Raw genomic sequence first — 26,090 nt, 5'->3', positions numbered from 1 at the left:
CTCTCCATCTCTGAAACCACCTCCCCCTCCCCCAAGTGCTAACCACTCTCCTCCACCACAGTCTTTTCTTTCTGCACGCTCTCTCACATGTTCACATGCGCACACAGTAACACAAAATGTGGCTGCTACCACAACAGTGTGCAGCTTCCCCCACACTCCAGCGAGGCAGTATGGGAGTGCCTCTGGCCTGCCCTGACCCACATCTTGATATAGCCTTAAGTATGCTTACAGCTAAGTCCTGAAGACACTCCTGCCACTCTTAGCCTAATCAGGCCTGACCTGCTGTTGCCGCACTGGGCAGATAGACAGGCCGCGCTGGACGGACCATTATCATATTCAGAAGGCTTTCAGATGGCCCTAGGTACCACCTCTTCACCTTCCCCCTCTGCACCACTGATTGCAGGTTTCCAACCAAACATGCACATTTTGTATCTGGGATAGTTGGTTAGATTCAATGCCACGCTACACCGGGAAGACCACATATATTCTCTTAAAGCAAAGACATGATTGCCTTAGTAAAGCAGATATGAGATATTATTCATTTTAACTTTACTCTTATCAATCTACACTGAGAAGATAATTGGGGTAAAGGACAGCGTGCTTAGGATGAATAGACATAAATACAGACTAGGGCAGAAACAGTATTACATCAGGAGGGATGCTCTTCTACAGTGTGGCTGAATTATACTTTGTTTTATGTGTTTAAACCGGCAATAAATGCTTAATAAGAACCAAACAACAACAAGTGATTACCTTTTCTTCCTCGTACTCAACATGTGGTTTCTTGTGCTTACGTCCCCTCTCCTGGCTGGAATCGGCCCAGGACTGGTTGGACTCATCCTGTTGGCTTAGGGCCGCCTCCAGCTGGGGCAATAGGTCAGGGAGCAGGTCAGGAGGCTCAAGGCCCTCCAAGTCTCCATCCTGAGCCTGTGGTGGCAGGAGATTGTCACCCAAGGCTTGATATCCATTAGTGTTGATGGCCCCGCAGCTCTGAGGCTGCTCAGAGGGCAGCTGGCTGGCCAGGCTAGGGTAGCAGATCATAGACTCGCCAAACATCTCAGATGACCCGCAGTTTCCCTGGGTTTCTCCAGAGCACCGTAAGGCCCGGAAAGGACATTCCTCTGCCAGGCTTACAGGGGTCCTCATAACTGCAGTTGATGGGAATGGACATACTGTCCCTGAGAGCTCAGGCACTGTAGTAGAGAGGGAGGCAGGGGGGGTGGTGGTGGCCAAAGACTGCTGACTGAGACTGGGTATGTCTGGCTCTCCAGGGTAGGCAGGGTACTGAGCAGCCTGGTAAGCAGTGGGCAGGGACTGAACCCTGGATGATGAATGCATGGGGAATGGCAGGTTAGGGTCTTCTGGTCCTAGGCCTCCCCTTGTAAATTGGTAGCTTTCCTGCAGCTGCTGAGGTTGCAAGCAAGTTCCACTCAGAGAAGCGTTTTGACCCTCCATGTAAGACTTACTTGGCATAGCCCTTGGATGAAACCTTGGTCCTCCCACAGCAGTTTGGTGCTGAGCCTGCTGCTGGGCATGGTGCACCTGCTGCTGACTTTGAGATTGACCTCCTTGGTGAAAAGGAAAATGTTGCTGCTGTAGGGACATTGCATGGGTGTTGATGTGTTGGTGCTGGTTCAACAGCTGTTGCTGATGACTTTGCTGTTGTTGTTGTTGTTGTTGTTGTTGCAGCTGTTGCTGCTGCATTCTGTGCTGCTGTTGCTCCTGTTGTTGATGACATGGGTGGTGTTGCTGCTGCTGTGTTTGTTGTTGTCTGACATGGAGTTGCTGGTTGTGCAGTTGCTGCTGTTGCTGCTGCTGCTGCTGCTGCTGCTGCTGCTGCTGCTGCTGCTGCTGCTGCTGCTGCTGCTGCTGCTGCTGCTGATGACAAAGCTGTTGCTGCTGTTGAGTTAATGGGTGGTACATTTTTCCATTCTGGTCTTGGTTGCTCCACATGGGACTGCTGCTGATACAGAACAGCCCATTAGATTGAGGTACTTGGCTTCTGGCAGCATTGTGATACTGGCCATGTGGGTCTGCAATCATGCCGCCGCCACCTCCTCCACCGTTACCTGTGGCCCCAGAACCAGAAAATGCTTGACTCATTGGATTCTGTGCTTTAATGCCAATGTAATGACCCATGTGCTGACTGTACGCGGGCATGACTTGTTGGGTAGTAACTGGTGGCATCATGTCCTGGTGCTTCACTGGGTCTAGAGGCTCCACTTGGAGGGGCTCAAAGTCAGCGGTGAGATTTAGCTCATCCACAAGTGATGGAGCTGAGGGGAAGTCATTCTCCTCCAGCCCTTCCAAACCTCCAACAAAGAGGCTGGGGTCATTGAAGAAGTCCATGGCAGAGCCCGGAGGGTAACAGGAAACTCCACTGGATCCAAGCTGGTTCCAATGAGCCTCACTGTGAGCTACAGCATGTCCGTTAAATAGTGTACCTTTCCAAAAACAGAGAGGAGAAAACATTTAATACTGACATGTATGACACAAATTAACAATGTTTAGTCCGAGATGACCTGACAGTATTTTCCTCCAGCAAATCTCCCTTTATCATCCATTTTCAGCATCAGTGATACATGCTTGTAGAATGGAATGAATGCCCATCTTGTGTCACAAAACGCACTTGAGAAAGCAGCTAATAGCTAGGTCAGAAATGTCTGGGGATAATTTGGTATCATTAATTACCCATCAGCACTGCCTTTCATGTATGCAGCAAAGCAGCTGGTGCAAACCAACCGCCCGTCACCAGCAGGTGCCTCTTCCTGTACCACCTCCCATTTCACACACATACTTACCTCAACCCCCCACCACCAATGAAGCTGCCTTCTACAGCTACTGCAGAGTGTGTGGGAGGTGCAGACAGCTGATAGAATTTCAACAGCTAGGGAAGGACGAGGTTCTTTGAGTGTGTGTTCTGCAACCACAGACCAGCGGAAGATGACAGAAGCTTACCCAGGTCAGTCATTATATATGCTGACTTGATATGCACACAGGCAGGCACACAGAAGCACAACGCTATCTCTTCAGAGGCCTAACTTGTTGAGATACTTTGGTTTTTATATATTTCAAATGACAGGCTAAATAGTGGTTGAGTGCAAAAGGATATAATTGTACTACTGTACTCTTTTAAATAAACTGGGTGTTGCTCACAGTTTCTTCTATCCATAACTATGCCAGCCTGAACTGCTTCAAGTGTGAAATGTAATCAAAGTCGCAATAAATCACTTAAAAAATATCTTTTGTTGTCTGGCAACAGTGATGTAATCGTACAATCTGCAAGCAAGTTTGAAAATGCTAATATTGTCAGGATTCTCCCATTTGACAAACAGAAGAACCATGCCTGTCATTACACAGAATTATGACTAATTGGCCACTTTCCAACATGTGGGTTAGGCATTAGAAGGTGATATTGACTGTGTAAAGTCACTAACATTGCTCAATATATTTGCAACCCAAGGTTATTTATTCCAACAATCCATTTAGAGTGTATGCGAGTGTTTCAAATGACTCAAACCTTCACCCAAACATGAAGACTAAACCAATGCTAAATCTTAAACTAAAGAAACAGAAGTGTAAGAAAATGCTCTATCAATTCCAATGCTTAAATCTTCCTCTATGGTTTCTATCACTTTACGAACCAACCACTTCACAGGTCCCAATACAAACCAGTTCACAAAGACATTAGGCCTGCATTGTCAACGTGGGTTGTGCGTCCACATTTCAGTTTCACTTTATTGCTTTTGTTTACTCTCATCGGAGAATCATGCGACAGTCCTCAAATGACACATTTCTGCATGTTTAATTAGTCAAGCTTCTTTGTACTCCTTTCTCTTCATAGTCATCATGATCATTCGTCTCACACGGTAAGCATGTGAAATCTCTGTCTGGGATGAGAGACAATACTGAGGACGTCAAAGAGGAAAATGGGTGTAATGTTCACATCCTCACAATTGAAGCACAAGAGAAAACTTTCCCTAGATACTAAATGATTATTGAATCATGTCAGAACTGAAAATATGTGTGCCCAAATACTTAGGTTTCTGATTAAAATAATACTTTACATTATCATTTGGGATCACATGGCAATACATTAATGTGCTTCTTCTTTAATGAACTGGGAAAACATGTGGTTAATAACTAATTTGTGTCATTTTGAAATGATTTCCGAAACATATATTGGTGACATTCAAAGTAAGTCTGAGACAAAACACATGTTGAAAAGCTAATCAGTCAATTACTCATATTCTATTCATTAAGCCCAACATCAATACTTAAGTAAGCAGTTCATTTACAGCAGAAACTGTAAAGTGGAACGCATGACAACTGTCGTGAAATGGGTTCAAAAATATCCAAGTTTGTTTAATCTTTCCCATCTGCAAAGAATCATGGCAGAATATCCCAGAGGCTGCTAAACAAAACCCAGCTAACCTTAAAACACCCTCAATCTGACCCCATGACATGTCACTTCCTAGACTTTGCCTTCCAGCTGTTTCCTTTATAATCGTGATGTTATAAGCAGCATACAGGCACGTGCAACTCATGCCTTATATCAACAAAACTGTCCCAGGTCACCAATTAATCATGAAACTACAAATGTCAAGTAACTCTGTTATTCATTGGAATCATTGTGTAAGAACATTTTTGACAATAAAAGCCATTTATTAGCCACATATTGCTTATGAATTAGATGGGAATATTTGAGTAGGCAACCTAAATGTATAAAGGCATTCTAATGCAGAAGCTTATAACACAGAATAGAGCAAATGTATTTTGTGAACCTCAATATGGCATGGGGTAAAATGGTGTTACTGTGTATCACTCAAAAATGCAGTGGTTCAAAATGTGTGTAGGCAACATAGTTGAATACAAAATGTAAAACTCACAATGTTTAAATTGTTACAATAGTCTTTAAAATACATTTTATAATAGTACTATTTGTTGCTCCTTTCTTTGGAAAAACAAACCTCGTCTTATGTTTGTGTCTTTGTATGCACCATTTACAGCAAAGGTGTAAACCTACTTGGTAATAAAACCAATTCTGATTATAAGGGAATTGCAAATTAACTAAGAAGTTGTGAATTACATAAAACTTAATTATTGTGAACAACCTAAAAATGGCGACCATGTTATCCAAATGTACATGTGCAAAGTTAGCCATGTTGGGAAGAAAGTGACTGAAGACGAAATTATTGTGTAGGCCTAAGTAAGTGTCTTTCAAATGTTTTAAACGGTACCATGTAACACCCAGGAACACTTTGTCGTGTTTTAAAAGCTTAGCTAAGTTTGATAAGGAGTCTGTGTTTCATCCAACAGACACCGGGCTCACCTGAAGTCTCCTGATCTTCTTCATCTTCTTCTTCAGCACAGCAATGGCTCCAGCTCTGACTGTGTTTGATAAGCCAACGAGGCGGCAATGTGTTGCGCTTCTGTGGGCAAAACTGCTTAAATTAACACTGCTAAATGGGACTTTTTATTTTAGACATTGCTAGCCGGCGGACTGTTGAGTTGCTCGCACGTGGCGTTAGCCAAACCTCCACTTTGGAAAAGCACAGGATTCAAAAAGGTGTCGTGACGCTCCCACACTGAGGAAGAGGAGGAGGAGGAAGAGGAGGGGGAGGAGGAGGGGATGGATGGAGAGGTCGACCGTGATGGTGTCCATGATAATTTAACTAGTTTTTTTATCCTTAACTATCGTTTGTTCCCCCTTTGCGAGTGGAAATGTCGACGTTTTAGCCTTGTTAACAGTCCACATATAAGTGGTCGCTGTCAGTTCAGGACCACCATGAGCAAAAGGAACCCCGAAGGACTACTTTACAGCGACGCGCATTAACATTTAACCTAAAAAAACTACGAGAAAGTACCAAGACATGTGCTGTTTAGCATGCAAACTAACAGGAAACTAAGTGTTTGGCAAGTAATGGAGTTATTAGTACCAGGAAGATACGCACTGACACAAGGCGTTGTGTCATCAGACAGCTGAGGCGAGGCACTGACTGTCAGCTATTTGACAGCTTATTTTCTGAATGAAATTGAACCCTTCGAGGAAGAAACCTCTCGGAAAAATCACACGAACAAGTGTTGTTTCTTACCTGAAATGGACCCCAAAAGACAACTCCAGTCGCCAATATAGAGAGTGTGTTTTCGGCCAACTTGTGACTGTGTTGTTAGTTGTACTCCTGCTGGCGACCACGGCGCAGCGGCTCTCCACCGCTGCTGCTGCTGACGTGCCTGTGATAACACGCATTTGCATATTAGTAACCTCCTCCCCGATTGGTCCACGGACGATTTGGCACTTTTTCACCTTTCTGTTTGAAAATAAAAAGCGGTTCCAGCCTCACTCACGTTTTGGTAGGGTCCAGCTCCAAATCAGCCGCAGAAAGTGTTCGATCAAATCATGCTGTTTCACGCGTAAAGTCCGTGGTAAAGTCCCTATGTTGACAGAGTGCATAAGATGGCCGCGTCCAAGCCAGAGCCAATCAGGAGAGGTTTTACTTTCGCACATGCACCGGAGTATCTCTTCAATGCAAGAATGACAGCTGCTCTCCACCGTGGGGCAATACCGACCACTAGTGGCTGATCGAGAGGCATGCTTCTCTAAATCAGAATCAAAATCGTAGGTTTACACATACGAGGAATTTGCTTTGGTAAATGGTATACAAAGAATGAGAAAGGAGCAAAACATGTTTTTATTATAAAAAAGTACATTTTATAATTCATAATAATTTGATCGAATATATGTTATCATCAAAAACATGTGCATGCCTTTTATTTAATACGTTTGTCTACTAACTTTATTTTTGCCGTTGTATCTGGACTGTCCCTTTGCAGTAAACTGTAAATTCCCCCGCTGTAAGACTTCCAAATTGACAAGTATATAATAGTCATTTAACATATTCATAATTATCTGTATAGGTACATGTCTATTATTAAAATATTATTATCATCCTTGTGTTATGGCTTACCCTTCCTCCTATTATGTTTTTCACTCGTATTTCTGTTGCTGCTATGACACCTGCATTTATAAAGGTTTGGCTCAACTTGCTCAACAGAAAATACTTTGATGTCCTTTGCCAGTGACCCTAATCATTCTGCAATGACTTCTTTGTTTGGTCCACTGTGTATTGAGTTTGACACCCCTGCCCTAAACCATTCAATGCTTTATAAACCAGCAGCAGTATTTTTTAAATCAATTCTGACAGATGAGAGCCAGTGTTAAGCCCTCAGAACTGGAGGGATACGTAGTGACCCATCTGCTGACCGTACACTGGCATGTCCTGATGTACCTTTTTCTTAAGGTAATTGTGAGATATAGTTGAACATGATTCTGTGACAGGAGTGACAAACTGATTTTAGTAGATTAAGATCATGTACCAATGTACTACGTTGGAAAAAAAATTGTACATAGCCCCCTCCACCACAATGATCAGAGCATGTTTGAGTGATTTGTATATGATTAGCATCTGATTGGGAGTTTGTCACTAATGCAGGGAAAAAAACTTTTACAAACAAGATCTTAATTTCCAGAAAGCTCTGTAAAAAATCATTGCTCTGCATCACCTTCTTTACATATACAGACAAGTGAAACATGCATGATGATCCCTCCCAATACCTCCAACAACAAGACTTCGTTTTTTACAATTTTATTGATTTCAGAGAAAAGCATTTTAAACCCATATCTATGCAGTAATGTGATTTACAAACTGGAGTCCATATTGAACACATCACAACTCACACTTTTGAAGATGTCGTCAGCCAAAATGTCAGTGTGTGGAGTTCACTGACATTTAGTTACACCCTTTCCTTACGCAGACGCTATAAATAGATCAGTTCGTAGTAAGGTTTCAGCACCATGTCTGCTTAACTTGTATAGCCACATCCTCCTTAAAAGGCCTATCCTTTTCCTACATTCTTAGCTTTCTATTATTTGCATATTGAAAGGAGCTGGGCAATATTACCAAAACTGAAGCAAGAGCCCTCTACAGATGAAGACATTTGTCCGACACAACAGAAATCATGTTATCTTGTAGTTGGACAGAATACCGATATATATGTGTCCTTTTCCTTCATGTGGGAATCTGGTGGGACACAGGCAGTAACTTATTTATTCTTATGACAAAACGATCTGTTAGGAAGCATTTGCAAAGAAAATCCAAGCAGAAAGGTCTCTAAATGCTCATCACAGCATCCATTATTGACACATCACACCTTTAATAACCAACAGCCAAAAAGGTACATAAAACATTCAAAAATCAGACAAAATAAAATACATGAGCTTACTTTATCTAGCATCTCATTTCAAACCTGCTCTGCTTTATATATTTATATATTAGGAAACTATGTAAGACAATTGTTTACACAGTGGGATTAAGAAGAAATCAATATCCAATAAGAAACACATATAAAACATATCGTGTAGATCTAGTTGGATGACAAGAGGGCATTTCATTCACACAGCTGTGATGGACAACATTCCAAGTCTGACAAATAAACAGTCATGAGCCAGTGGAGGAGATCACGGAGTCCACTCTACTTGAACGCTTTACTCGTACTTTTCAGCTCCTTTTTGGGACAGTATGTTGCATCGCCGAGCCCAACATGTGCATGGATCTGAAAATCTAAAATTGAGAAAGCTCTTTGATTGCATCGCAGCCTAAAAGGATGTTGCCGAGACATCCATTTGCCATCGTCGATTTACATATAATACAAACTTTGTTTCCTTATTCTAAAGCCGTTTGCGGAGATGCCTACGAAGCTTTTAAAGCCGAGCAATAACGTGGAGGTTTAACGGAAAGTTCTCCCAACTGTCGCGAGGATCCAGTTCCCTTGAACAGCAGAGGTAAGCCGGTGGCGTGGCATCTTATGCGTGTGGCTCCCTCTGGTGGCAGCTTCAGCTCGGAGGAGGACCGTCGTCTTTGCTGAAGGGCTGCGTGGAGCCGGGCTTCACCCAGGACAGACCCGACACCTGCGCGCCCTTGTGGTGATCGTCAGGCCGTCTCTACGGGGACAAAGGCAGATGAGCAGTTAAGGAACAGCTTGAACAATCAAAATCTAAAATCAGCTCTCCACTTTGAATATAGTATGTCATACTGTACTCAGATCCTCACATATTTATATTTTGTGTAAATATCATCTTTATTTCAATAGCTTTTATAACACTACTCCTTTTTGCTATGTATTCTTCTGCCAGTGTCTTTGTAGGCACCATTTATACCAATGCAAATTCCTTTTATGTGTTTGTATTTGGTTAAAAAAAAAAATGCTCAGACTGCACTCTTCAAATCCCAATCAAAACAAAAAGTCTAAGACCGAAAGAGGTTTGGTTTTTTTAAGGCCCCAAACCTTCCTGCTTTTCCAGAATGTATTTAAAAACATTTGATTTGTATACTTCTGCTCCTCTTGCAGAATATACTGTTATTCCAATGTTGATTTATAAATATCTTTTCTAATATGTTTATGAATGTTCTTGTTTCATTGTAGCGGTAAATTGTTTTGTAAACCCATTTAAATTGCCCTTGTGTAAAGTGCTTTATAGATACATAAACCTAGAAAGAATACTTACTTTATGTATGAACATCCGCTCTTTTGCTTCCTCATGAACAGCTGGGTTCCATGGAGAAAAGCTAAGTAAACAAGAGTGGCGCTGTGAGTGTGAGAGCATTTCTCCCTTCAGAGTTTCATCACACACTCCATTATTGAAGCAGTGCAAAGGACACACACACACGTTAAAAATGAGGACAGTTTACAAACCTTATTGCGTAGGGATCATCTACCTTGGGCTGGTCGAAAAGATGACTGTTGCATAGTTTTACACTATCCACCACTTTGCTTTTGAATAACTGCACATCCTTTTCATATCTGAAATCAAAAGTAAAAACAGTTGTGAGATATTGGTTAGAACTAAAATCTCAAAGAAATCTAAAGGCTGGATTTTTTTTTTTAATATTATCATAAACTGGGTAATTCCTCATCCCTTTTTTAAGATTAAAGATAATAAATGTTTTGAATTATTTGTGAATTATATGTGCAAAGGCATGCACACAATATTTATTACATTTCTGTCTTATTTCACTTAATAGAGTGAAAGGGAATTAAAAAAAATAGTGATGGATTCGCTAAACAAAAAAGGCAGATATGGTATAGTGTAAAACTTACAAAAATAAATCCTCTGATGTGTCCCACGCACTACTGAGTCAGTGACGCTTTTTGATGGTTCAACTCTTAAGAATAAAAAAGGATATATAATAATAAATGAGCTTGGACACTCACAGCACAGCAGCCTCTGGGTTGAGGGGTTCTGTGGTGTTGATCTTGTAGAAAATGGTACGTGCGTACATCAGGACTTGCCAGATGTGGTTGTGATTCCGTCTACGAAAACAAAACATTAGCAGTTTTAGTCAGGAAATACGAGAGCATCAAAAACGCTTTTTTAATGTGATGAATCTAAGAAAACGTAACGTAACGTTAATACTGCACTATTACAGAATGGTTCAAACTAAAACTGGCATTTTTTGTAATTTGTATTTTCTTCTCAAAAGCTGGTTTCTTTTCAGCCTAATTCTGTTTGGGCCAAAGGATGACTTTTCAGTGTGCAGCTAAATAAGCTTAAACCTTAAGCAGAGTTAATTTCCCAATAGACAAACTGACCAGGCCTGGCTGTCAGCGGGGGGTTAAGGTAGTGTGTGAGGGGGGTGGCATTTAGTAAAGCAGAATGAATCATTTATTTTTCACTAAAACATTTATGCATGAAGAAGAAAGGTGAGTTAATTGCATCGACATAAAGAGGACAGAGCGTACCTCCATTTGGTAAAAGCTCTCCTGACATCAAGCTCTCCAGACACGGGGTCAACGAGAGGATGGAAGACTGGGATGTCAAAAACTAATTTCTGGAACAAAACGAGGAGAGGGTTTGCCTTTTTTAAAACAAATGGTATCACTATTCTGCAATACGAAGGCATGCTATACAGATCATTAGTCCGGGTATCTGCAGGAATCCTGAAGTCAAATGTAAAACTTTTTAAGACCTTTTTTAAGACCCTTCCCATACATTTTAAGACCTCTTAGCCACTTTGAGTTCTAACCGGTTACCTTGGCAACACACTTTACCTCACATTGACTATATACAGTATTGATCGTCCTTCCTCCTTATCTTTCAACCATTTGGACGCAGACTTGCATTTCCCCATAACGATGTTGTTTAGCAACCGGCGTAAACGGAGCTTCGCGCTATCAAGCAGTGAGCGAGCGATGTCCTGTTCAGATGACGTCAAACCCAACGGGATGCCATCAATAAACTACACAGAATCACACTACACACCTACGCCATGACTACATTCAGGCAGACTGTAGAACACAACCTCTTTGGACAATTTATATACTTATTGAAAACAAGCTACAAAATGTAATACCTTGGAAGATGCCGTTTAATACTTTTTAATAGCCTTAATTTTCGCTAAATTGATTTATCAACTTTTAATACTTCTTAAGACCCCGCGGACCCCCTGTTAGTCAACAGTCATCCGTCAGTTATTTTTATTGTATCCATAACATCGAATACAACTGAGCACTTTCTCCTATGACCCTTTAAAATCATCAGGAAATGCTAAAATATCATATGATCGGATGCACAAAATAACCCTTTTCCTGCTAGAACTTTAACTACATTTCAACGTTTTTTTTGTGTTTATAGCAGAAAACAAATAATACGAGTATAGTACACTTACAGGACACTCTCCATCTGGATAGTTATCTGGAATATACACAGTGAATTTGAAGACTCCATCCTGGTACAAGCCATGTCTGATGAAGATGACCCCAAACCACACTAAACAGTGAGAGACAATTTTATTTTAGTTGCATTTTTAGTTGCACGTATTGAATCCAAAAGTGGCCACATTGTATTAATGTATATATGTAACACACATTAAGTACAGAGTCTTACTTAGTGCTGATTTGTAGGATGGCTGGACATAAATACCAGGGAGTTTCTGCTTGATCACTAGTGTGCTGCAGGTCACATGGCAGGAAGTCAGAATGAAAAAGAGAGAGAGAAAGGTCAATGGAAATTAATTTCTTCTTATGTACCAAATTAAAATAATACTTTGAACCCAATTCAGAACAGACAACAGTTTAGCGTTTTAAAATCTAGTGTTGTCAGCATATTTTACGGATTATAAAAAAATAAACACGATATCAGAACTTCCAAGTGAATAACACAAATTTACTGAACTTTAATTTAAAAAGTAGTCCATTACTTACAACTCAGCCAGCAGAGAGTACTCCAAATAAAAGGGGCCATATGAGGCGTGTGTGCCATTGGCTGACTGGGCGGGGGTGCCCATTGACACAGGCTTTGTGATGGGTGCTGCATTCTTAGGGATGGGTGGAAGCTGCTTTTTGCCAAAGGGCAGCCGGGCTGGGCTGGATCTCTGCTCCACGTGCCCGCTGTGTTCCTCACCTTCAGCTCTCTGTTGTCGAGTGAAAACATGAGAGGAATCTCAACACATCAGCTGGGAAAAATCTACAATAAAAACATAGCTATATGAAAAAGCTAAAGAAGGTAAAGTCTTGAAAACCTGAGTAGAGAAGACTACCGTTTATGAGCCATTATGCAATCTCAAGAGTAGGCCAGGGGTAGAAACCGTGTACTGTGACCAACCTGTATCAGGAAGCAGCGTCTAGACAAGGGCCAGCACGTTGGAGTACAGAGCTGTCATTGTATCTTACTGATTCTGATGAGTAGCTACAGTACCATTGTACACATTGAGGGCACAGCAGCACGATTACATTACATTTAGCTTTCATCCAAAGCGACTTACAATAAGAGCATTCGACCAAGAAGATACAAACTTGAAGAAAACAGAATCATAAGTACACCAGGTTTCATAGAGCCAGCATTTCAAGTGCTACTCGATGCCAGAAAGTCATCAGGAAGCTACGCTGCTGATGACTTCCACAAGTATTTCAGGAATGTTTGCAGTGACTTGGAACAGATTTAGCCTGCACATTCAATGAAGTCCGACTTGACTACATAATGTACAAATGTAACTGTGACTAGGTAGAAGGAAATGAACTCACACCCATGCTCAAAGCACATTGTTGGCCTCCTCCCTACCTCAGCTGGGTTACACCAGCATGCTAAAGAGTACCTCTCCTACCCTTTTGTTTGTGGTAATTCAGTCTAGGGCTATCCAAATGTAAAACTGGACACAAGTAATGCTTACTCTAAATATACACAGAGAGATAGAGTGGATTATAGTTAATACAGTTTTCAGTTCTTACTTGATTTTAAATAAAAAAGCCAATTTCCAAAAGGGAATGATGTCTTTCCAAAAACAAATATGATGAGTATGAGTCTAGTCTAGTCGAAGACCACACCCTCTACTGAATTATGAAGCAATCCTGTTAACGAAGACACTGAAAACATGTGGAAACGGGTTCAGGAATGAAAACCTCTATTGCATAAAAAGGTACTGAATTTAAAAGATTAGCCAGCTTTTTAAACTGGAAAGATATATATTCTTTCTATGTTGAAATGTTTAGTGACACTGATATTCTGGGGAGATATATGCTCAACTCTATGGCATACAATTAGTCAATCTAATCTCCCCTGGTTTTTCAACATACAAACTACATATAATGGCATAACACCTTTAAAAAAGGACTCCTCCAATCACGTCAGCAGACATACAATCAACTGAAGATGAATACATGTTCATCGGGACTGAACAACCAGTCATTTGAACATTATAATTCAATGTGTTAAACCTTACCTTACGACTTGTATTAGCAGACATGCTCCAGAAGGGGTTTAGGTTCATTACTCATTCAGAGGTTCAGTAGGTCCCACGACAAGTGCTGTCTGGGCCATGTGCTGCTGTGATGAGAGCAATACAAATGAAAACACAATGGCATAAGACAGGATGACTTGCAGTCAAATCACACAGCTTTGCACCACAACATTATTTATTTTGGAAAGACATTAAACTGATATGTATAACTGGCTTAATACTCGGTTTATTCAAGGCAGTATGCACATGTCTGTCTGTGCTTGAACTTAAGTCAGTCTGGTTTTCAAGCAGATATTATTTTATGGACTTCTCATACTGTTACTTTACTCTTTTAATGTTGTTCCTCGTTTTGTTGTTGTTTCATGTTACTATTTCCTCTAGATTTGCATCATAGTGTTCACTTTACTGTTTGTGTCCGTTTTTTACAGAATATTTCCCACAAATGTTGATGGTACTGTCTTGTTTATTTTTCTAGTTTTAATTCAAACAATCTTATGTCATCTTGCTAACACCATAGGCATAAATGGATGCAGCTTGACAATGAAAGGTTACAAAGTGAGCAGTGTTTAGAACTGACAGTTAAGATCTGAAATGAGAGATTGTTTGGGATAGCTTAGCTTCATGCTAACTGGTCTAGCTTTTGTATCGTTGTCGACGTGACGAAAGTACATCATGTAACATGTATAGACTGTCCTGGGCTGTCAACTCTACAGAATCGTGTTTTAATTCCATTAAAACACGGTTATCTATTTACTACGTGGCATTTCTGACAGGATTTCGTGTAATTTGCTACATTAGTGCTAACATTAGCAAACGTAAGGACTTATGGTAGGCAATTCAACGAAATAACCAGCCAACTGACAATCTGACTAAAAAGTATTTTAAAGCGTACTACTGGTTAATGTTAAAGTCCACACACTGACACTGTCTCACCTGCTTTCCTTTACTCACTTAAGGTTATATATAGCATTAGCTTAAATGCTACATTTGGCAACAACAACTTGACTATTCCTATAATTTTAGTCCTTGTAAATATGAAACATTCCTGATGTAACTCACCGTTTTTGCTAGAAAACTGTAAAAGTCCCTTTAGCAAATATGTTAACTTGTTTCCTGCTATAAATGTTGCATAAACTGCTCAGCTGCTCGCCATTCCTTTGGCTACGAAGCTAACGCTAGCTAAATAATTTGACAGACACCGAAACCGGAGTTCAATCTAACGTAATGAAGGGCGTTTCGGTGCAGGAGTCCGGAATCTGATTGGTCAACACGATAATCGTTCTCGCATTTGGTTGGCTAAGGCGTGTGTCACGTGAAGAGAACATAGTATGTTGAGGGAAAATAGCTGATGGAACTATTGCTGTCAATCAAACAAACGGTAAGAACAGTTTGTTTTGTTTTGTGTTGAGAAAAAAAGAAAGAAAGAAAGAGAGAGTCAACTGCAAGAAATATATCATTTTAAAAGCAGTTTGTCTACTAGATTATGTTATTGATTACACTTGGGTCTCTTTCTACTATGATATGCCAAATATCTGCTTTATTTATCGTCTATCACCCCGTGGCCATCCTGTCGTGTTGGCCACGTTTTAATTCATTTGCTAAGAGAAAGCCAATGTAATTCAAAGTCTGTGTCTACTTGCATCGAGCTACCTGATCAATTTCCCCTCATTTGTATTGACCAGTTTCTTAAAAAAAGTTCTTCCTACCTTGCTATTTCCCTGGGATGAGCCACCCATCAAAAATACTTAACTTTATCTTGAAGTCCAAAGTAGGATATCTTAGCTTTCAAAGAGGTTTTTTGTTGAAAATGTAAATTATTTGACCTTCCAGATCATGTGCTTTCCAAATGTTTTTTTATAAGATACATAGAAGAGTCAGTCTTTCTGGTGGCACATTTTTAGTTTTGTTTTTACATATAATTTCATACTGTTCATTATTATGTAGTTTGTTTACAGAGGTAAGTCCCCCAAAGAAAGGCACCCTGATAAACGTGAAAATAATACTCTTGTGTTACCTTAATTTGAATGTTTCGGTGTACTGCACAGGAAGAGTCCCTCGAGGTATTATCCAAGCCATCTGTGTCACACATTTCTTTAGTTTTGACCACGCTTCATTGGCAGTTCATCCTGCTGATTGATTGATTTTCTAACAATTACCCCTAATTATTTTTTCTGGGTGAGAAAAAAAACTAATTTAATGCATGGGTGGTTGCATTAATTGGGAGGAATGACATTGTCCAAGTTTCAGAGTAAATACAAATGATTGACTCCATTATTGTTATCTGATTGTATATTGTCCCGAGTACACTTCACTGACAAAGGTAATTAGTGTCCTGCTTCTCTAGTGGGGCGCGGAACAACACAAGGTCACCATCACTCTTTTGACATGTACAAATCAAAGACCACCTCAAAACAAATAAGTTTATGCCTGCTTTGCCTTCATCGACTTTGAGATAAACTGTGTGACACAAACAAGGGTGCAAATATCCACACCATTGCTTTCGTAATGAGTTTTTTGTCTTTGCCATTGATTCTTTCTCTAATCAGCTATTGTGACCTTGTTTGGTCAAACAAATATACTAATGAATGTAATTAATGTATGGAGATTAGATTAACTAATTGAATATGTGACTCGCTGGAACTGGAGTTTCTTTTATGCTGGAAATGTTACATCAACTTTAATAGGAGGAAGGTCAAATAGTATACCCTTTCTTGGCTTTAAGTTTATTTCAATTAAATATGTTTGTGTGGAAAGACACAAAAAAAATCTGTGCTAAGGTGCAGCTGAGAGCTACGATAAATACAACGAATCTAGTGCACACATTTAAATAGTAAGCATCATATCAGCATGAGATCTTTTTATATTTGCGATGTAGATCAGTGATGTTTTATCGTCTTATTATTCCTGTCGCAAAGATTTATATAGTGTGGTTCCAGCAGCAGCATTTTCCAGCTACATGCCGTCAGCCAGAATTCAAATGTAACATGAAATATGGTCTCCTCTGTCGGTCTATTTCTTCAGAGAATTTTAGTCCCACTGATTCAGGTCTACAATTTGGTTTAAATGACAGTTAAAAATTACAATTGGCAGTCCCTGGTGAAACCTGTCTTGACAGCGCAGACATAAAAAAGTGGGAAAAAAATGACTCCGCGTCCAAATAATATCTAATAACAATGTTAGTTTGAATGAAGAAAGCCAAATCTAGATTCAAATGTAATATTCATTTTGGAAATATGAACAACTGGGGAGTAAAGGATACAAAAAAGACATCAGGCAAATCCTTCATATAGCAATAGTCTTTCCTTATCCCCGAGGCTATGGCCTGGCTAAAACCTCAATGCAGCAATTATTTGCTGTAATGACTGCAGTTCAAATAAGCCTGGAGATTTTATTAAACCAAATGAGAGAATCATCTGTGTATTATCACCTTGTGATTGACAGTGACAAGTGTTGGGCCGACTGGGATGTGAGCATGATGAAGAAGCTCTTGGCAAAGCTCTCGATAATGTTACCCCGATAAAGTTCCCTGGAATACCTCAGCCAACAAATGGAGAGGGAAAGCTCCACGCATATTAATTCCAATTGTCAGATCCCTCCAGTGGGGGAGAGGGGTAATCTGGCAGGCTGCCCCCTCTATTCACTGAGTGGCATTTTACACAACTAATGAAAAAGAAATCCATTGTGCTGATCATATGCATAGATTTAACTCTAATATAACGATGAAATCGAAATATTCATAATAAAAGGAAAGGTCACTCGCTGCTGCAGCTAAGCTTCCTAAGCTGCAATCTTTGCAATAGCAGTTGTCAGGTTACAGCGATAAAACAGGGAAAAAAGGGAAAGACGTGAAGTTGTAACCCCGCAGAGGCCGAGAGGTGAGACACTGCAACCAAACTACTTCATATTGTACATTGATCATGTATTTATTTCCCTCCTCTAACAAACAGTGCAGAGTTCGGTTCAAAGATGGATCCGAGGTCAGTCTCCTCCAGCGTCCAATGGAGAGGTTAAAGGTCAGCTACATTTGTGATTTACACAGTCCTCTCTGTGACGTGCAGTACCAAAGCTAGTGGCTACATTCTTCAGGGATTTGTCTATTCTAGTTAATAAAATACATGGAAATATGAACAGCCGCGTCTCCTCTCTCCAGCTCTCCCATCCTGCCTATCTCCATATGTAGGTCACCTGGGCTTCTTCAGGCATATGAGCATCGGAGTACAGGGCTGGAGCGAGTCATATCTCACCTCTGAACAACATTCACAGCATTATTATTGCCCGCTGCGACTTCCACGCTGAGCCCCGTCTTCATATGCATCATACATCGGCATTTATTAGTGCCATGCACTAAGTACAGGCCATGTTATTGAATTTGAATATCAGCTCCTAGCTACATTCACAGGCCATGGAAATATATTAAGATGAAGCAATCTCATTTAATAACACCCAAACTAATAAAAGGAGAGCAGATTGGAAATTACATTTATGAATATTGCTTGGCTGCAGAAGTGATCCTAAAAAAGTCCAGCTTGGTTTGTCATATGTAGATATTTCTCTTTCTAAGCCCAGGTGTAAGAGACATTTCCGATGGTCTCCCCATGAATGTAATGTTAAGGCAGCATGTATGTTTTGGTCATTTCTTCGTTTTTACATTATTCAAAATCAGAATAAAAAACTGCTGTGTGATACTTCAGTTGAAGTATGTTGATCAAATAAAACAACATTTACATTTTCATCCTTGATATGGTTACAAATCAGGACCCTCACAGGCCCAACTGCAGTGCAAAAACGAACAATGCAAAACTAAAGTGTGTGCGTGCGTGTGTGCGTGCGTGTGTGTGTGTGTGTGTGTGTGTGTGTGTGTGTGTGTGTGTGTGTGTGTGTGTGTGTGTGTGTGTGTGTGTGTGTGTGTGTGTGTGTGTGTGTGTGTGTGTGTGTGTGTGTGTGTGTGTGTGTGTGTGTGTGTGTGTGTGTGTGTGTGTGTGTGTGTGTGTGTGTGTGTGTGTGTGTGTGTGTGTGTGCTTTTGTTTAGCATAAATCACATTTCTGGGAAGCATATTTGTTTTGAACTGAGTGTCTACATCCTTGATAAACTTATACCACAAAAGTAATTTGAAACCTACAGTATAACAACATATATAAAAGCTTTTTGAAAAGCCCATGCCCTTTTTTTTAAAATCTTGAAACACTGTCTTTCTGAGATGGCGTTCATCCAACAGCATTCATAGCACTCAGTGCCAGGGCTCAAATTATGGAATGCCACTTCTTCACTTTACTGACTCCTCGCCTCACACAGACCCGTAATTTCCCCTCTTGTGTCGTTGATGGACAACATAATGTTGGTCAGTGTTTCACTGTTGTGTGTGTGCGTGTGTGTGTCTGTGTACAGCAGCCTTTTGCCAAGACATACGAGGGCCTGGTCCATCTGTGTGTAAGTGTTGACTCCCGGCGGAGCTCTGACTGTCACTCACCGCCCAGTCAGTGTAGTGCCAGGCATTGATCACTACATATATCTTGTTCTGTACTTCCCAAACCTTCATCAACAGATGCGGCTGCAGAATTGATTAGCAGCAAGTCAATGACCAAATCTCTTTGGAAACATTTTTATTTATGTGTGTGTTTATGTGGATAGCTTAGAGGGCCATTAGCGGGATTACCTTTGAGGCTTGGCGGAACAACAGATGTTCAAGGACGACTCAATCAATTTGACTTACAAGAGGCAGCAGTTGCCGGAAACAAGTGATAAGTCTGTGAGACAGGAGGGGGGGGTTACAAAAAACACTACACTGTGGTAACACACAGGTACAGCATACAAACAGCAGAATTACAACTAAAGTAGGTCCATTATATAAAGTGAAAGCACTCGAAGGTTCCGAACAACACACAGCTAATGTATTGAAGACGTTTTTAAAGGATCACATGAGTTGGCGGTTCAGCTTTAAGCCCATATAAGTTATCGCTTCTACATGTTCAAGTTATTACTTACCCCACATTTGTTTTGTAGAAAAAAACGTTTTTATAAATACATTCTGAAGGACTGTATATCATACTTATGTGCTTGGGTCTATATTGGAAAGATTTGGCTGACTCTTACACAAACAAAGTTAGTTTGGCCATTTAATATAATAAATACGTATAGCACAAAACATGCTAATTAAATGGATTTCAGTCCAAGCAAAACTGCATGGGTGTAAGGAAAACATTTTTTAATATAAGCAGCGGCAGCCTTCACAAAGGCCTGTTTTAATTTGTGCAGAGTAGTGCATTCAATTATACAAGCATCTATATTGAATTCAAATTAATGTTGGATATGGATATTTTTATTATATTTAAATAATCTCGATTCAGCACAAAATTTATTATTTCTCAGAGAAGATCATGTTCTTTCATTCTTTTCAATTTCCCGTTCCTCTCGTGAATCGAATAGAGAATAAATGTGTCTTTCAAGTCAGTGCTTATGCTTCCTTATCTGCAAACTTATTAAAATTAAGTCAGAACACAAATGGTATTTAAAAAGTTTAAGTGAAACAATTTGCATTGGGAGTGTGTGAAAATGCTAATGCAGTCTCTCACTAAGCCTCGCAATCACTGTCATCCATTTCGAGCTCTGATTGTTTTCCACATGGATGCCTTCACTCATTATTGCAAAATTATAAACATAAAGAAGATCTCTGTATTAATATTTCTGCTTTTTGTAAAAGCTCAATCAACCATAATGTTCTAATTTTTTCTCTGTGAACCTCATTTTATATTATCTCTCTACTCAAGGAATGGATGTCCCAGAAGGGATTTATTTCATTTATCAGGATTATTGAATTAAATTAAACGAGACACTTACCACAAGCAGAACAGAGGTACCTTATCCACTTAAAAGGTAGGGCTGCTCTTCACTGCTATTTAGACAAACACATTAGGCAGCAAATGCCTTTTGTTGGCTGAGCCTTGGTTACTGCATTATTCATTTGGTCATTAAGGAAAAGCGTTGAAAGTGCTTGAGGTAAGTGGAAAAGGTCATGAATTGAATGGATCTTTAATTAAGCTACTTTACAACGACAGTTACACGACTGTTGACATATGCGTCATGTTTGTTTACACACAGAATGAGTGTGTGCAAAGACAATAAGTAAGGGAGAAATGATGCACAAGAGGTAGGCAAAGTTGAGTTGACCCAAATATTTTAAATTCAATCGATTTACCTCCAAATATAAAATGTTAAAAATGAAATATGTTTATGATTGTGTTTGTAATATGCATTACAGTTTAGGATCATTTTGTATCTATCTTTTTAGGTTTTGGTCTCCCTTTTTAACATCCAGAAATTGCATATGTTGGTCTTAAATTATTTCAGTAGAGCAGAGGTTTGGAAAATACATTTCAAGAGCCTGTCTGTGATTCTTGTGTCCAGCAGCAGATGGCAGGCTGTTTCCACTGATCATCTGTCTCCTGACACAAGCACATGCTGAACTTCTGCACCCCGCCGCTGTGATGTACGCTTCCCAGACCCAGTTGCTCTTGCCTGTGAAATGCATTCCCATTAAAAAGGCATTTTTAAAGGCAACACCAGTGCTATAACAATCATCTCCCCAAAGCCAAGCCTCCACACCCGGGAGCTCGGCACTGCCACACAGGCAGACATGTGGCGGCTGCCACAAACAAAGACCCCGGACTCTCCTCCCCATTCCTCTTCCATAAGCTTCCACATGGTTACAGGCCGGCCTGCCATTGGCAATTACACCCACAACCCAGTGTGTGAGGTCTCAGAGACCCCAATCACCACAAACAAGATCAAGGCTAACTCCTTATCACATGCACAGTGTACAAACACCCATACGCTCGCATATGTGCAGCAAACCGTCGGTCCCCTCCTCGCTCTTTCTGTCTGGCACGCTCTGAAATCATAACACATTTTGAGTGGTTGTGGAAAGTATATAGCTTTTTTAAGACCAACAAAAATAACAGGGTGACAATCACGCTGTCAGACGTGGCTGTCTCATTTCACTGCATGTCATTAAGTTCAGGACTTTGTCTTGGTGACACTGCTGCAGAAATACATCAACATGTTTCGTTGTTATACATGAAACATTTATATTTAGAAAAAACAGTCACATGACTAGCTGACACCAAAAAAGAGTAGGGCTTGGTTTTAGGTTTTATGAAAAAGTATTTAAAAGTATGGACATATTTCCCCCTCTGCTAAATAAAGAGTGTCTGATCTGCAAAAATATCCCAATGTTGCCCATCAGACACTTGTGCCGCTCCCTGGCATGTCTATAACTATCTATAACACTTGTTCAGACCCTGTGGAATCAGTTCTCCTGATGTGGTGTCTTTTTTTCAAACATAGGTATCTGATTTTGTAAGGACACTTTTTATTTTGTTACATCTGAACCCTTTGCTGTTCGTATCCTCCTTATCTGGCCCGCTGCTGGATGGGTGACCAGTGGAGGAAACCATACCTTTGTACTCTGATACAGCCATCAATACCCATGAGGCTGTGTGTCATGCGGCAAACAGCCTGAGCGGAGGTTCACATGCCTCCTATGATACCTCAGTGAGAGCCCATGCTTCATGTCCTCACACCAAGCGCTGATGTGGCAGCTCGCTAAATAATTTGTGCTTCTTTACCGGGGTCATTGGATAAAGAATCTGCTTGTTGAATAATTAATCGAGACACAATCTAAGCAGCCGACTTCTGTTTCCTTCTCGTTTCAGCCAGATTGTCTGCCACTGTCACCGCAGTCATACTACTTGCCGTCTAATTAATCTGGATCTTAATATTTGTGTAGGCAGACTGGTGTCAGGAAGAGCATGTCCCGAGCGTGACCCACAGAACCTCGAAAAAGAAAACCACACACAGCCGCAGAATCTATTTTTCATTTTGTGGATAAAAATAAAACAAAAGCCTATTACCGCCTTGGCTTTGTTTAGCTACATAATTGCTTTTCATTATTCAGTGCACAATTGATACCCACAGTGTAGGTTGAAAGAGGCGCAGTTGTTCGCGTGCGGCTGGAAATTAGATCTTTTATTGATACTGCTGTGTCTCAGATCTGATTCTTACAAATGCTGAGTGATAAAACCAGAGCCTGATTGTCTGTCTGTCTGTCTCTGTGAATACTAATGCCACTCTTCAGACTGTTACATGGGCTCATGGTAGCCACGAGGTTGGACCAGCAGACTTGTTACTGAAACATTTCCCACTCACTCAAACTGGCTATATATATATATATATATATATATATGGAGCAGGCGAAAGGAAGAAAATCATAACTCTTGCTTTGAGGAATTGTGTAACATTTGAGGAAATACGTTTATTTGCTTTCTGGCAGAGAGTTAGAGGAGAAGATTAATGCTATACTCTTGTGTCGGTAAATGTTACCACAAGCAGCTAGTTAGCTTAGCTTAGCTTAGCACAAAGACAGGAAATATATATGATACGGCTAGCCTGGCTTTTTCTCATTGTAATTAAATCCATCTTTTATCGGCACTTTACTATCGGCACCATTTAACATCACGTTTTCTTATTTTGAAACGAAAAACAAATTGTTGAAATGATAATTAACTTTTTACTGGGTGTTATGTGCTCTGCTATTGGCTAGATAACGCTACAAGCAAATATAAGTTTTACCTCTTCAAATACTTTTTATAAGTGCGATTTAAAGGGGCTCGTACATGCATGTGGATTTTGTTACCTAAGGACAGAGTCAGGCTAGCTATTTCTCCCTATTCCCAGTCTTTGTGCAAAGCAAAGCTGCGTCTGGCTGTGGTAGCCGACTGCTTATTATCAAACGGACAAGATGATGGGCCTATGTTGTCGTCTAAGGTGTTGAGAAAAAGCAACAATTTGTTTTTTACACAAAATAAAAGTTTATTTAATACCACTTTAGGTTCCTTAAGTAATATTTTGGAATAACATTCAAGTTCTGGACATTTTCTTGAAAGTATTTCTTAAAATTGTTTGTATCCAGATGGAAAAAATAGATCACAACTACTGGAGGCACCTTTGGCTAAAAAACACACAGTACCTTGAAAGCCAAATATGTTGAGCAAGAGGGGATTTCACTTCTAAATAAGGTCATTTTAGTTGCAGCAGAATTGTCATTGTGAAAGGAAACACCAATAGCCAGTTCCTTGTCAACGTGGCTTATCGACATTATATTGGACCCCAGAACCAAAGCTCTGTATCTTGTGCATGCATTCCTCAAATACTTTCCCATCACTGGAGATCCCACTAGATGTCCCTATAATCATCACTGAGCTTTCCACATGTATGTAAATCTTCACATTGATTTCACTCCCAAATTTCATCTTTGGTTGTTTTGAGGAGAAGTACAGGGCATAACTGGATAATGTCCCAACATGGTTGTCATGGTCTGTGTCCATTCAGAGCACGCCTGAGGGATCGGGCAATAAGTCTTAGGTGGACGTTAAAAAGGACAGTAAGAGATAGAGCTCTTTAAAAAATAAACCAAGACGGGAAGAATGACACTTAGCCCTTAATCATCTCTGTGTCTGCAGGGATCCCCTGTACGTTTGTGTCTATTGCAGATAATGGTGTTTCCTTACTTGACAGCATGTCTTTGCCGAGCCAGAGCTCTGTAACCAATGCTTAAGTGTATCAGGGTGACAAAGCGTTGCTAGATTCGGTGGTGTCACGGCTCATCATGTAGTGACATTGCTGACAGCTGTGGTGTTAAGACAGGGAGGCTGTTGAATGGAGTCAGAATATATTCTAGTGTAGACCCAACTTCCATAACAATGCCTTCCCTGAGGATCATGCGGCAATATGCAATCCAACAACACCAGCTGGAACCACTGGAAGACGGGGAGGGCAAGTAATGGAAATCTTGGAGTACAAACCAAAATGCTGCTTCAGTTATTGGAACGCATCAATGCTTGTGTTTTCAGGAGAAAAACCAGAGGCATAAGGAGTACAAGAATGACAATGTTTTGTTGTGGGATATATTTCTCATGCGCTATTGTGGCTGGCGGGCTGTCCTAGTGTGCTGGCTCCTTATTGAGAAAAACTGGAAGGGAAAAGTCCCAGCCATCAGATATAAATGCAGCATCTTGAAACTGTCCAATCCCATCAGTCCTCTTCCACGAGCCTGTCGGAGGAGACGCGTCCGTGCCAGTTCCTTCAATAGTTTAACGGGACTTCCTGTTTGTTAAAAACAGAAGAGACACATTGTATAATGACAAATGGACCAAACATCAGCGGAGCGTGCTGTCCCAGAACCTCAAACTGAGTTGCAACTAATTTAGCCTCGACCCCAAAACAAGCAGAACAACATGACAATGACCAGGCTTTGTCTGTTTCTACACAAAAATGTTCCCTGAGGTTTGGCGAGATGTGAAGAGAACTGCACTTGTAGTTATCCACTTTCTGCTAGGCTGTGAACAGCTTTTGAAATGATTGCATTCAACATGACAAAACTAATATTTCACCTTTTTGCATTGAGGTCATTTGTATGAACTGAAGCGGAGGCTAACGGTACGTCCACACAGCAGCTTCAGAAGAATCTTCCACCGCTTCCAACGCTTCTCTGCCCATTGACTTTGAATGGGGATGACGTCACTTTGCCTCGCTTTTCGCCGAACTGCATTGTGGGGGAGCGAAGCGAAGATTTCCAGGATCTCCAGGATTAACGTTTAACGATTAACGATAAACGTGTTTGATTGGCTGGCGCTTCCAGCTCAGCTTCAAAAGTTGAACATTGCTCAACTTTTGAAGCTGAGCTGGAAGCGCCAGCCAATCAAACACGTTTATGCAAATCTGACAGTAGAAGCGCTAGCCAATCAAACCGCGTGTAAGCAGGGAGAACCAGACCGCAGTTCATTTCCTCATATTCCAAACGAGAAATTACGGTAGCAAATCACCCGGTTCTTTACGACCAGAACTATTAACGGGATACAAACCGGAGGAACCAGGCATGGAGGGAGGTGGCAGAGACAGTGGGTGAAACTGGTAGGTTTTCGCCTGTTTGGGGAGTTTATATATATATATATATATATATATTGCTTGTATGTCGGGGGCGGGAGATTCATGTGATTGGTTGTTGGTCGCATTCTCGCAAAAAATCCCCAAGCTGTCAGACACGCCCAGCTCCAAGATTTTCAAGATTTTTGAAAAGTTGCTGTGTGGACGTACCGTAAGGCACTCAGTTTGGCGCCATAGTGGGTGTGAGAGCCCACGCTAATAACTGGATTATAGTGTTCATACTGCTGATCAGGACCCTGGAATAGATTAATGTCATCCTCTATTAGAGGTCAAGACGAGAAGAAATACTAATGTTAAAC

General features: G+C 40.6%; 2 protein-coding genes across 6 annotated transcripts in view; both read right to left on the bottom strand.

Annotated features, from left to right (window-relative positions):
- The window catches only part of chd9 (chromodomain helicase DNA binding protein 9), an 83,343-nt gene extending 76,923 nt beyond the window's left edge, over positions 1 to 6,420 (bottom strand). For all 4 annotated transcript variants that reach the window (XM_034077158.2, XM_034077167.2, XM_034077175.2 and 1 more), the window contains exons 1-3: positions 6,349 to 6,420; positions 6,096 to 6,234; positions 754 to 2,444 (exon numbers count right to left, since the gene is read on the bottom strand). In XM_034077158.2, coding sequence (XP_033933049.1) covers positions 754 to 2,349 — 1,596 coding nt within the window. In that variant the 5' untranslated portion in view covers positions 2,350 to 2,444; positions 6,096 to 6,234; positions 6,349 to 6,420. The remainder of the gene's footprint in view (positions 1 to 753; positions 2,445 to 6,095; positions 6,235 to 6,348) is intronic.
- A 1,210-nt stretch (positions 6,421 to 7,630) lies between these two features.
- aktip (akt interacting protein) lies at positions 7,631 to 15,009 on the bottom strand. 2 transcript variants are annotated; one of them, XM_034077156.2, is made up of 10 exons: positions 14,853 to 15,009; positions 13,776 to 13,876; positions 12,262 to 12,470; positions 11,945 to 12,009; positions 11,727 to 11,827; positions 10,801 to 10,889; positions 10,273 to 10,371; positions 9,754 to 9,861; positions 9,566 to 9,626; positions 7,631 to 9,001 (listed from the first exon to the last, which is right to left on the bottom strand). In XM_034077156.2, exons 2-10 carry the CDS (start codon positions 13,821 to 13,823, stop codon positions 8,894 to 8,896), a joined length of 888 nt encoding a protein of 295 aa, XP_033933047.1. In that variant the 5' UTR covers positions 13,824 to 13,876; positions 14,853 to 15,009; the 3' UTR covers positions 7,631 to 8,893. The 2 variants fall into 2 exon arrangements, with proteins under 2 accessions (XP_033933047.1, XP_033933046.1); XM_034077155.2 differs by having other exon boundaries at positions 13,776 to 13,879; positions 14,853 to 15,008.
- Positions 15,010 to 26,090: the final 11,081 nt, after the last annotated feature.

The sequence above is a fragment of the Pseudochaenichthys georgianus genome, chromosome 3, assembly GCF_902827115.2.
Source record: "Pseudochaenichthys georgianus chromosome 3, fPseGeo1.2, whole genome shotgun sequence".
Lineage (NCBI taxonomy): Eukaryota > Metazoa > Chordata > Actinopteri > Perciformes > Channichthyidae > Pseudochaenichthys > Pseudochaenichthys georgianus.
The sequence above is the reverse complement of the archived record's forward strand: the minus strand, read 5'-3'. Positions and strand labels throughout refer to the sequence as shown.

Coding starts and splice junctions, on each gene's coding strand:
- aktip (XM_034077156.2), bottom strand. CDS start 13,823: ATGAACCTAAACCCCTTCTGGAGCATGTCTGCTAATACAAGTCGTAAG. Junction 10,890..11,726: donor ATCCAGATGGAGAGTGTCCT/GTAAGTGTACTA, acceptor GTTTTGTTCCAG/AAATTAGTTTTTGACATCCC. Junction 9,002..9,565: donor AGCGGATGTTCATACATAAA/GTAAGTATTCTT, acceptor TTGTCCCCGTAG/AGACGGCCTGACGATCACCA.